This window comes from Equus quagga, chromosome 9 (genome assembly GCF_021613505.1).
Source record: "Equus quagga isolate Etosha38 chromosome 9, UCLA_HA_Equagga_1.0, whole genome shotgun sequence".
Classification (NCBI taxonomy): domain Eukaryota; kingdom Metazoa; phylum Chordata; class Mammalia; order Perissodactyla; family Equidae; genus Equus; species Equus quagga.
In genome coordinates, this window is record NC_060275.1 from 58424465 (window position 1) to 58437272 (window position 12808).

The following is a 12808-nucleotide window of genomic DNA, read 5'->3' on the forward strand; positions in this document are numbered from 1 at the left end:
CCTGCTGGTATGAAAAGTAGATGTTTACTTGACTCAAACGCCACAGGGAGACTTTCTTCCTCACCTGGTTATTTCTCCATCTTTACAAATATCATTTTGTGTGTGACTATTTTTTACAATAAAAATAGTATTCTGAATTTTATAAATAAAATGTAATTAATGTTTTAAAAACCTGATCAATACCTAAAGCATATGAAGGAAATTTGCATAATCTCCAATAGTTACATTTGCTGAGTGGTAAATGATTTTCCAGTCCTGTGCAGGTGTTCATGATCGCGTTTCTTCTTCTTTAGGTATGATGCTGCCATCTCTGACCTCGTCTGTGTACTTCTTTGTATTTTTGGGTCTGTGCACCTGGTGGTCCTGGTGCCGAACGTTCGACCCATTGCTGTTCAGCTGTCTCTGTGTTCTGCTGGCTATTTTCACAGCAGGGCACTTAATTGGACTTTATTTATATCAGTTCCAATTCTTTCAAGAAGCGGTTCCACCCAATGACTACTATGCAAGGTAAGAGAAATGGTTCAGACATTTCAGGGGGAATGCCCCCTCCATGACCTTGTCTGAATGTTCAGGGGTTAATCCTCTTGTGGGTTAAGCAGAGATTTGGTGGGGGAGGGGGGGAAGCAGTCTAGTGCTTTAAATTTATTGAATGACACAGTCTAGAAGGAGGTAGACAGTCTCTTCAGATGGGGTGCTGCTCGGACTCAGAAAGAGGAGAAGCCGCTGTCTTAGCAAGTGGAACAGACACATGGTCTCAGCTGTGGAAGGAGATCCAGGAAGAACATTTTACATCAAAGAATAATAGCAATGGGTTAAAGCCTCCAGCTACAAGGAGCTCTCATAGGACAGAGGACAAATTGAGTACCAAACATAATAACTGATTGTAAAAATTTAAAAGTAAAAATACATGAGTCCATGTTGTGAAAGAGAGAGAGGAAAAGAAATATCTAATTTCCTTCAATAGATGACCATTACACCAACTCCTTACTATGAAAATGGGAATTAAAGGCAAAGATTCCAGCATTTACTTTGATTTTTTAGCAGGAACTCTAGGCCATTCTCCGTTAATGAGGGAAATTCCTCGCTACAGGATCACAACAGCTAATGAAAGGGAAAGAAATAATAGAATTAGGAAATTACTATTTATCAATTCTTAATGAAATGCTTGATTCTAGTCACAAACTGTGACCGTTAGTTAAAAAGGTTGTTGGGATGAGGGATGTTTGCAACAATGACAAAGTTTAACCTCACTGATTATTTGCTAATTGTAAAGGGAAAAAATCAAACTTTACTGTGGTGGTCAACACCTTAACTAATTGATCAAACTAACATTACCAAAAATGGGCTAGCTCAAGAATGTGCACTTGAAGATGTGATGCCATACGAGGTCTGGGGCATCATCCTGTGAAGTCTTTAGACCCAACCTCCAATTCACAGGAAATATAAAGGAAAAAAAATAATTTCAGTGACTCCAGAGGATCAGAAAAATTCAGAATGTAGATTCTATATCAAAGGGTCTGGTCTCTTGAAAAATCAGCATCATGACAAGGAAGTGCATGGGGTGGGGGTGGGGGCAGGGCTGTTCTACTTTAAAGGAGAGCTGAGGAAACCTTGCAAACACATGTGAAGCATGACTCTAGGTTACATTCTGTTCAACGGCAAATCTCGAGAAGACATTTTGAGGTTAAATGGGGAAGTTTCAACATTCATTGGTTATTAGCTACTATGATAGAATTATTGCTAATTCTTAGGTGCATGAATGTATTATGGATATACAGGAAAATGTCATTATTTTAGGAGACACAGGGTAAATTAGTTAGGGATGAAGTGTCATGATATCTGCAACTTTCTACTGTTTGCCAGTAAAGATAAATAAAATTATTTAAGCTAGGTGATTGGCATTAAGTTATCTTTGTCCTATTTTAACTTCTCTTTTTCTGTGGAAAAGTTCATAATTGAAAGTTATAGAGAAAAGAAAGGTGACAGAAATGGTAGGAGAGAATGTGAGGTCAAGGAGAAAACTGTGCCAGAATTCCCCTCTCTAATGTGTCTCTGGGAAGTGGTGTTGGTGCTTCTTGTCTTCTTGTTGAAAAATGAGGAATCTGTGTTTGATAAGAACATGAATAACATTGTCATGCTGACAATATAGGTTTGCCTCCTTCTTTCAAGAGGTGCCAATGCAGTTCATAAGTGACAGTAAATATGAAGAAGCTATGTGTGCTGACCCACCCTTCTCACTTTTATTCATTCGTGTGTAAATTTGTCCATAATAGAAGCTAGTTTATGACTGTGTCTTACAATGCTTTAAAAAAGTGAATCGAGTCCTAAAACCACTTATATTCAGTTAAAATAAGTTAGTACTCAACACACACATACAACCTACCTAATTCTAAATCCAGTTGGCTTGACCTGGAGGCTTAACAAGTGTAATTCTGTCTGCAAAGAGAGGAATGTTACATAGACTCATTAAAACTGAGAAGCCAAGACATGGAAACAAATGAAGTGTCTGCCGATGGGTGAATGGATAAAGAAAATATGTTATATATACACAGTGGAGTATTATTCAGCCATGAGAAAGAAAATTCTGCTATTTGTGACAACACATATGGACCTGGAGGGTATTATGCTAAGTGACGTAAGTCAGAGAGAGACAAGTGCTGTATGATGCCACTTGTATGTGGAATCTAAACAAAAAAGTCAAACTTGTAGAACCAAAGAGTAGAATGGTGGTTGCAGGGGGCTGGGAGATGGGGGAAATGGACAGAGGCTGGTAAAAGGCTACAAATTCAGTTGTAAGATGAGCAAGTTCTGGGGATCTAATGCACAGCAGGGTCACTATAGCTAAGAATGTTGTATTGTATACTTGAAAGTTGCTGAAAGAGTAAATCTCAAGCATTCTCACCAAAAAAAAAAAAAGTAATCGTGTGAGCCGATTGATGTGTTAATTAGTTTGATTGAGGTAATCGTTTCACAATGTATACTTGTATCATCACATTGTACACTTTAAATATATCACAACTTCATGTGTCAGTTGTACCTCAGTCAAGTTGCAAGGGAAACTGAGAAGCCCCTTTAATGGTACAGATTTATGTAAGATTTATTTTAGGCAGGAGTGAGTAGATACTAAATTTCAGTACAGATGCTAGTTCCAGACTAAATGAATCCTTTGGTATTTTCTAGACATTTGATTTTTGGTTATCGAACACATGTAGAGAAAAGGTTCTGTGCTGTTGGAAGGACTGACTTAGGAGACGGTCTGATTGGAAAAGTAAATAGCTTCTCCTCTGGGGTAGTAGTTGACACCCCTCCCCAGTTTAAGGATATTTTATGCCATCTAGAGACTGATGATAGAAAATACAAAGAATGTTCAGAACCACCTTGCAAACACTTTTTCTGTAAAAGATGAGTGAGTGAATATTTTAGACATGCTGGCCTATTCTGTCGCAATTCTTTCAAGAAGCTGTCATCGTGCGAAAGCAGCCATGGGCAAGATGTAAAAGAACAAATGTGGCTGTGTTCCAGTAAAACTTTGTTTGTGGACACCAACGTTTAGATTTCATATTATTTTCACATTTCATGAAATTTTTTCTTTTGATTTTTTTGAACCAATTAAAAATGTGAAAACCATGCTATTAGCTCACAAGCTGTACCCAAACAGGTGGTGAACCAAGCTTGCCAACCTCTGGTATAGATAATAACGATCCTAATCATATAATAATGTATATGTAGTTTTCATTTAAATTGTTCCAAACTTAAAATTATAATTAATTATAATTTATTATAGACATTTTGCAGATAATCCCTTTAAACAGTTTAAAAGGTCCGTTACTATAATCTCATAGAGTAAGTCATTAAAAGTTGGGTTGCTTATCAGGGTATAGACACTTTGAGCTAAACAGTGCAGTATAGACATATAAACTGCCTTGTAGATTCCTCCCCAGTAACTTGGTGATGATAGGACATTGCATCTTAGTCCTGGAAAGCTTGGAAATTTACATCTTTAAAGCTATTAAAACAATCGCTTTTTCATAAGGAATTTCAGTGCACGGTTATTAACCCGAAATTCTGAGTTGGAGGAAAACAAACTGGAAACTAGCAAAAAAAGAAAAGAAGAAAAAATCATCTTGCATGGAAATTTGCCACTAATTTTATAACCGCAGAACCTCTAGCTTTGGATGTGGCTTTCTTCCGAAAATGACGCAAAACCGTTTTTGTCTTGTTGTAAGTTTTCAGGTAGGCTCTCTGGTGAAAATTACCTTTCTTTTTAGAAAAATTGTTTTGTTTATCATTAGTATAACATGTTTGTTGGTGATTATTTGGGAAAATATAATAAAGAATAAGGAAAAACACTTTTTAAAAATGTAATCCTAACTCCCAGAAATAAATACTATTTATTTTTTGGTCTATATTCTTCCAGTATTTTTCCTATGCACAAATGTACTTTTGTCTTTTTAAAAAAGATTTTATTTTTCCTTTTTCTCTCCAAAGCCCCCCGGTACATAGTTGTATAATTTTAGTTGTGGGTCCTTCTAGTTGTGGCATGTGGGATGCCACCTCAGCGTAAGTGTCACATGAGCATACAAAACAAAACAAAATTCAGGGCTCATTATTTGATAGTTACAAGTATACTTAGGGGAAGATTAAGACACTGTGCCTGAAAGTAGGATTATTCTTCCCAAATATGAAATGCTGTGGTATATTATGATCAAAAAAAAATTAGCGATCACTCTTCTGAAGTTGATCCCACAAGATAAAGCTTCAAAAGGAATCCACATAACTAAATGCAAGACAGGTAATACATCATTCGCCGTAGTTTGTTCACTAGAATGAGCCCCGTTACAGCTGTCATTCTGGAGGTCTCCCTGAGGATGACTGTGAGCTATACAAAATTTGCCTTAGCTAATCCAAAGTGTAGTCTCTTCCGAAGGTTTTGTATTTTCATAGGGAATTTCTGTAGACAGGCAAACGCCTTAAATTTTGAAAGACATGAAGCAAGAATTAGAGGTGGTGGGTCAGCGTTCAGGCGCCTCCAGTTACACATGCACGCACCTTTGCCGTTTCTTCCTTGTAAGGCTGGTGGCGTTCCTGAAGCTTCGAGTCTTGGACGGCTTGTGTCCCGTGGGTCTTCTGTGTTGAAAGTACAGCAGGTGCGTTGGGCAGAGGATGGGGACAAAGGCAGTGACCTGATTTGTTCTTCATTATCATGAAGGTGAGACGCCTTGAAGGCTCTCCAATGTATGGGCATGCTATAAAATTCTCCTTATTGGTGGCGTGAACTAAAAGCCAATTTTAATAGTTTGGCAGCACACCGCTGACTGGGTTTCCTTGTGAAGAGGATACCCAAAGTAATTCTGAGGTGAACTCATCTGAAAGCAATCTCGACAAAAATTGGGTTCTTTGTAGAAGTTCTGACGTGGGCGGGGTGGCGGGCATGGCAGGAGTCGGAAGTGCCTCTTGTTTTCTTAAGCACGATGTAGACTCTAGCAGCCACACATTTGTCTCTCAACCCTCTCAGTGAGCATTTGTGTACATTAAGCATTGCGATGACTATGTGACTGAATAATTCTTTAAGTTGCCTTTTCTAATCTTCAACTGGCTTCCTTTCCTACTCCTGAACTTTCTCTAGAACATTCGAGGAGTTACTGCAGGGATTGGATTTGTTTGCTCAAATTCGACTTGTTGTTTTGCTGCTTTTTTCACCTTAAATTGTAAAGTTTAAAGATGAAAGAGTGGGAAGGAGTGAGAGAGAGTCTCGGGCCATTCTCTATGAAAGTGGTATTCTCTATTAAATAATAGACAACGACTTGTCCTCTGTTACCCTTTCTATGTCCTATTTCAATAAATCATGATCATAAGAAAATACATTATATTTAGTGAAGGAAAAGCTGATATTTATTTCAGTGTTAAAACAATGTAAAAAAGAAAAAGCAAAGCCTAGAACTCCAGCATCACGAGTTAACTATTTTATGACAAATGAGAAAAATGTTAAAAAAAACAGACACAATATCATTTATTGTATTTATGCTCTTTTTATACTAGTTATAGCAATGTCAGTAAAATGTAAGGGGTGATAAAGGTCTCAACACAGCCTGTCTTTTTCTTCTAGTTCGGAGAAGCCAATGGGTCCTTTAGAAAATGAAACAGTGCCGCCGACTCTTCCTTTAGGGCTGCGCGGTTTGCTATGCACGCGATTATATAATCCAGGCTATTTATACGCATGCCCTTCTGCAGCGTCGCCCAGGATTGCTATCTCTGCCTGTCTTGTCACAGGGTGATCTGAGGTTTAGTAACAGAAACAGTGCAGAAAGACTAAATTGTTTTTAATGGAGACCAGTTGGCAAGAACTTCCCTGAAAGCAGTCCAGTGTGTGGGGAAAAATAGATGGAGAGCAGGTCATTTTAATGTGAAGGAATGTAAATTAACCCAACCAAGTTAAAGCTCCCTTTACCTTTTTGCTAAAAGATGTCACTGGCTGTTGTTAATCCATCGAGTTGTCTAATTTGTAGAGTTGGTAGATGATCTAACAATGACCAAAACTTTCGTTTCATTTTGAAAAGATTCTTAATGGTTAAGTGACTTGTAGATCTCAGACAGACATCATTGGTGCTCATCTGAAAGGTGGGAAACAGGAGCCAAGAGATAAATTAATTGACGTTCCACAGATAAATGAAAAATCAATAGAACTGAAATACTTGAACCCTGAGTCCATTTGGGCAATTTGCTGCAACTTGTGGCCACTTGGGGCCATAAGTGGATGTGTTATGGACCAGGATCCCTGGGAAGTGGTGTGTGCTACCCTGCTGTGGCACCTAGCATTGTGTGCAAAAGCAGCTGCTGCTTCCGACCAGGCCGCCATGCCTTTGCACAGGATGCCTATCTAACCCAGAGACCTAAAACTTCCCAACCCACCTTCCAGAATTCCAGCCTTGATGAAATGTTGTGGACCAGATAGCTCATTTTTTGCCTATTGAAGGCATCTCCCCTGAGGGGGTCTCCCTTTCAGTTTTCATGGAGAATCTGCCATATGCTCTGCGGGGACCTAGAATGCTCTTGGTTGACCTGACAGTGCAGACTCATTCTTAGAGGGTTCATATTTACAAGAGCAGCTCCCCTGCATACATGTTGCAAGAGGTCAGGACCTTGCTGCCGGCTGCTTTCCCAGCTATCAAGGATGAAGTGGGGGCCGCTCTCTTAGAGTGTGATACTGAGGGGATTATACTAATGCTTGCAAGCTCCTTCTCTGCGGTCTGACAGCTCAGGACTGAGTCTTGACCCTGCTGCTTTCTAGACAGAGCACCTGGATGCAGCCTTACCTGATACTGTGCTTGTGTTTCCTTATCTGCAAAATAGTGGTGAAAACAGTGCCTGTCTCAGAGCAGAGTGTGGTATTAAATAGGAGAGTGCATGTCAAGTGCCTGGCCATGTGGGGCTCTTATTGAAAAGGAACTGTTCTTACTGTTGCAGTCATCATATTAACACACATAAAATACTTTTCTGATTCAGACCAACTTCCCCACGTCTAACAATTGTAGCCTCATCTGGCATTGCATGTGTAGTTCCCCGAGCTCATTAAACTCCTCCACACTTATGCTGTCTCCTTCCCTAGAAATATCCTTCCTTGGCTTCCTCATCTCACTTATTCCTACTCTTCTCTCAAAACCTAGCAAGAGCAGCTCCTTCTGGAACCTTCCATGTTTCCTTCTATGAGGAACAAAAATTATCTTCTGGGCAATTATCCTATGCAAACTCACTTCCTAGCACTTGCTGCATTGTACCATAATAATCTGTGTGTGTGTGTGTGTGTGTGTCTGTCTAGGCTCTGGTTTGGGGCCCTCGGCTCTCTCAGGGTCTAAAACTGCTGCTCACACAGCGGGCTTTCAGGAAATCCCTGGCCGAGCTAGTTTTCTCTCTGTCTCCTAAAACCCTTGCATTTTGTCTCCTTGTGTATCAAAATAATGTAAACTTATTTAGGTTTTTCCTGAACTCCCAGCTCCAGCTGTGTCCTTGGCTATAAGATGTATGAGAACATTATTTCCCAGAAAGATCACCATCAATTTTAATGCACCCACTGCATGCAGTCCCACTGCCATGCTCTGTGCTACGTGTCCTCCAGTTATTGAATAAGTTCAGCAGGAAACTAAGCAGGCTATAGTGTACTTGGTTCCTTAAGTGTGGTGTGCACAAATATTTAGTTTTTGCTTGAGAAAAATGATGGTTTTAAATTTATTTATACAGAAAACTCAAGAATAGCTTTCTCCCTGGTGGTTAAAATGAACACGTTTAAAGTAGTACGTAGCTTTCACTTTTGAAGAAATTAGAGATGTCAGTTCACATTCAGTGTTTCTTGGGGACCCGGTTTACCTCTTCTTGTTGAGAGACCTTGGGTAGTGTTTTTGGATTTCTTTGGCCTTGCCTTAAGGATGAGCCCACTTCGCCTGTGCCAGAGTGCCGTGGTGACTGTGGAGATGATGCGCACCGCCTCTGCCCGGGCCTGGTAATCGGAAGGCAATTAAGCAGTTAGTTCTACTTTCCTTCTGCAGTTTTTTTGTGTAGAAACCATACACAGTGTGATTTAATTTTTATTAAATAAACTGTTCTATGTGGAGGTTAGTAATGATGTTTTTCTGTATCTGCTGATTTACAATTGATATGGCATCCTGTAGTTTAGTAAAATCCATTCCAATAAAATAACTCCTCTTTTGCCTTCCCTTAAAAGTCTCACCGCCATCATCGTATTACTGGTTAAAAAATTTGTCCCAGCTCTGGGAGGATTTACTGCTATTTAATTCTTCCTATAAAACAAAACATATTCCTTAAGCAAACCTAATTTGAAATTTTACGTATCTATGTGTGTCTATATATATAAAATGGGGATAATTATAATTATAATAATATCTTCCCTATAGGTTTTCCCATGAATATTAAATGAGTTAATATTTGTAAAAACGCAGTTCCTAGCACATGGTAAGAACTGTGAAGAGGTGTTTATTAAATAAATTTGTTAAATAAGTTGTCCTAATACTTAATTAGGTATTCAAGCCTTTGATTAGAACTTTAATCATTAAGATATAAATATTATTAGTCTTATTATGATTACCACTAGCCATATGATTAGTTTTATTATTATTACTATTAGCCATACTGAGCATGAGCACCTTCATAAAAGCAGAGCCTGCAGTCATTTTTCCACCACCTTCCTAGAATGTTTACGAATAATCCCTTCATACTACCAGGTTCCAAAATGACTTTTTGGTGCCCCAGCCTTGACCCTTTTTTCTCCCTCAGAGGTCCAGGGACTTTGTAATTGGAGCGCTATGAGGGACGTCTGTAGCCATAGCAACATGGTGAGGCAGCCCTCTGGTGTGGACCTACTTGGGTGCACTGAGCTGGGCCTTCTGGATCCACAGCATTTGGCCCCGGCAAGGAGCAGTGTGAGAGGACTGACTAGCACCATAAAGGCAGAAGCACATCTAATTTATCTTTGTGTTCCCTCGGTATCTGGAGCCCTGCCGAGCATGCTGCAGCCTCCAGTGAACACTCTCTAGTGAAAAAATGACTCTGCGTTCATTTAATCTTTCAAAATATGAAGAAGAATAAAGATTAGGCATAGTTCACAGTTTCATTTTTCCTAAATTTGCTCCAAATGACTGGTATTAATGAACATATCGCAAACTACGCCTGGATGGTACATTTAGGTTCTTTCAACTTTAAAAATTAATAGCAAATTAATGGTGGTAGAATTTCTTGTGGTAGAAAGACGGATTGTTCCTTCAAGTTAGGATAACAGCTTATGAAAAATTAAATCTAAAGCGATCTTTTCAGAAAGGGAATTTTGGAACAAAACAGTTATTTAGCTATCAAACTTTTTATTGGAAAGTGTGACCATCTTGTTTATTAGAGTTAAGATTCTCATGCATGATCTCATCTGGACTTTAATTGATTGCAACAACATCTCATTAATTTTTTAGTTTGATTGTAGATAAGCCAACTTGGCTGACTGATGAAGTATTTTGAGAATAAATATACTGAACGGTATTGCCTCCTAACAGCTTGGCTTACTGAAGTGCAGAATATGGCTTATGCACTGACCTCTGCTATTGTATCTCCGTTTTAGTTCTGAGCAACTCTGACTCAAGGAGAAGAGATTAGCTCTGAAAAAGAGAACCAAGATGCTTTGATTTTCTCTTCAGAATTTCTCTAAAGAAGCTTTTTGCTGAGAAAATTTGACAAAGGTTTTCTCTCAAACTTGCTAGTTACTCATTATTGGTGTACATAGTGTAACTGTTCTTCTTAACTGCTTCCTTGAGGTATAAATGATATGCAATAAACTGCATATATTTAAAATGTAAAAATGATAAGTTTTGACATAAACAGGCATGAAACCATCGCCACCACCAAGATGGTGAACATACCCATCAAACCCAAAAGTTTCCTCATACCCTTGTCATCTCTCTCTCCTGCCTTTCATCCTCTTCCCATCCCACCCCCAGTTAATCACCGATGTGCTTTCTATAACTAGATTAGTTTACATTTTCTAAGATTTTGAATAAATGGGGTCACACAGTGTGTACTCTTTATTATTATTGTTATTATCAGCCTGGGGTGTGGGGGGCAGGGGGCAGGTCTGGCTTCTTTCACGACCCTAGTTGTTTTGAGATTTAGCCGTGCTGTGGTGTGAGACTCAGTTTTTCCACATCCTCACTAACACTTAGCGTGACCCATCTTTTTTAGTCTTGGGCATTCTAATAGGTGTATACTGGCAATTCACTGTGGTTTTAATTTAGTCTGCATTGCCCTGATGACTGTTGTGGCTGAGAACCTTTTCATGAGCTGATTTTACATTCATATATCTTTCTGATGAAGCATCTGTTAAAACGTTTTACCCATTTTTTAAAAAATCAGAACTTTTTGTTTTCTTGGTATCGATTTCTGAGTTGTTTAGAAAATCAGTATACAAGTCATTTATCAGATATGTTTTTGCAAATGTTTCCCCAGTCTGTGAATTACCATCTCTTAATAGATTGTCTTTGCAAGAGCAGAGTTTTTAATTTTGATGAAGTCTACTTAATTGTTGTTCTTTTATGAGTTATGCTTTCGGTGTGGTAGTTAAGAAATACTTGCCAGACCCAAATTCACAAATGTTTTTTCTGCATCATTTTTTATTTTTTTCTAGTCTGTTAATATGGTGAATTGATTTTTGAATATTAAACCACCCTGGTGTTCCTGGGATAAACCTCACTTGGTCAAGTGGTATTGTCCTTTTATATATTGGTGAATTTGAATTGATAAAATTTTGTTTATAATTTTCACATCCATGGTCTTAATAGATAATGGCCAGTAGTTTTGTTTTATTGGGTTGTCTTTGGTTTTGGTATTGGGTAATGATAGCTCGTAGAATGACTTTGGAAGTATTTCCAGTTTTTCAAGGATCTGAAAGGACTGGTTTAGAATTTGTGTTATTTCTTCTTTAAGCATTTGGTAGAATTCGCCAGTCAAACCATATGTACTTGAAGTTTTTTTTTTTTTTTATGGGAAGGTTTTTTAACCACAAATTCAATTTCTTTTATAGACATAAGACTACTCAAGTTCTTTTTTCTTGAATGAGTTTTGGTAGTTTGTGTCTTTCAAGGAATTTGCATGTAAGATGTCAAATTTATTGGCATAAAGTTGTTAACAATATTTACCTAATTTATCTGTATCGATCTTTGAATATCTGTAGAATATGTAATGATATTTAATTTATTCCAGAGATTAGTAATTTGTGGCTTCTTTCTTTTTTTCCTGTTCAATCCAGCTAAAGGTTATCAAGTTATCACCTTCTTAAAGAACTAGCCCTTGTTTTTTCTATTGCTTTTCTATTTACTATTCATTGATTTCAACTCAGATATTTTTAATTTCTTCTACTTCTTTTGTGTTTAATTGACTTAATTAAACTAAACTTCAGGTTTAATTTACTATTCTTTTTATTTCTCTTCTCTGTTGCTATTCCAAAGGTGGAAATTGAAGTCATTGATTTGAGATCTTTCTTCTTTTCTAATATGAATGTTCAGAAACACTTTAATTAAATTTAAACATAAATTTCCACCTAAATACTCCATTAGTGGCATCCTACAGATTTTGATATAGTATGTTTTATTTTTCACTCAGTTCAAAATACTTTTTAGTTTCCATTGGAATTTCCTCCTTGATCTATTAGCTATTTATATATGTATTTAGTTTTTCTGGAGATATTTTCTTTTTATTTTAATTTCATTCCATTGTTATCAGAGAAAATAATTTGTTTTGTGGTCCAGAATATGGTCTATTTTGGAAAATGTTCCATGTGGCCTTGAAAGGATAATTTTTTTAATGAATTTGTCTTTTAAATCATGTAGAACATTTAAAAAGTGGAGTTCCAAACCAAAATTACAGTACTACTGGATTTTATAATTGCCGTGTATTTACCTTTACTGGAGAGCTTTCTTTCCTCATATGGCTCCCAGGTACTGGAGCCCTTTCACCCTGCAGGCCCCCTTTAGCACTATCTCAGGGCGGGTCCAGTGGTAATGAACATATTCAGCTTTTGTTAGTCTGGGAGTCTTCATTTCTCCCTCATCTTTGAAAGACAGTTTTGTCAGATATAGAATTCTTGGTTGACAGTTGTTTTTCTTTTGAATATATCAATCCACTGCCTTCTGGACTCCAAGATTTCTGGTGAAAAATTAGCTGATAATCTTGCTGAGGGTTGCATGTATCTGACGAGTTGCTTCTCTCTTGCTGTTTTCAAGATTCTCTCTTTGGCTTTGGACAGTTTGATTATAATTTGTCT

The 12808-nt window shown here is 37.8% G+C and overlaps 1 protein-coding gene across 4 annotated transcripts in view; it reads left to right on the top strand.

Annotated features, from left to right (window-relative positions):
- Positions 1-12808, top strand: part of PIEZO2 (piezo type mechanosensitive ion channel component 2) — a 418746-nt gene that overhangs the window by 256723 nt on the left and 149215 nt on the right. For all 4 annotated transcript variants that reach the window (XR_006889979.1, XM_046670819.1, XM_046670820.1 and 1 more), the window contains exon 7: positions 294-507. Coding sequence is in view for 3 of the 4 variants with exons in the window: in XM_046670819.1 (XP_046526775.1) it covers positions 294-507 (214 nt within the window). In the remaining variant the exon portion in view is untranslated. The remainder of the gene's footprint in view (positions 1-293; positions 508-12808) is intronic.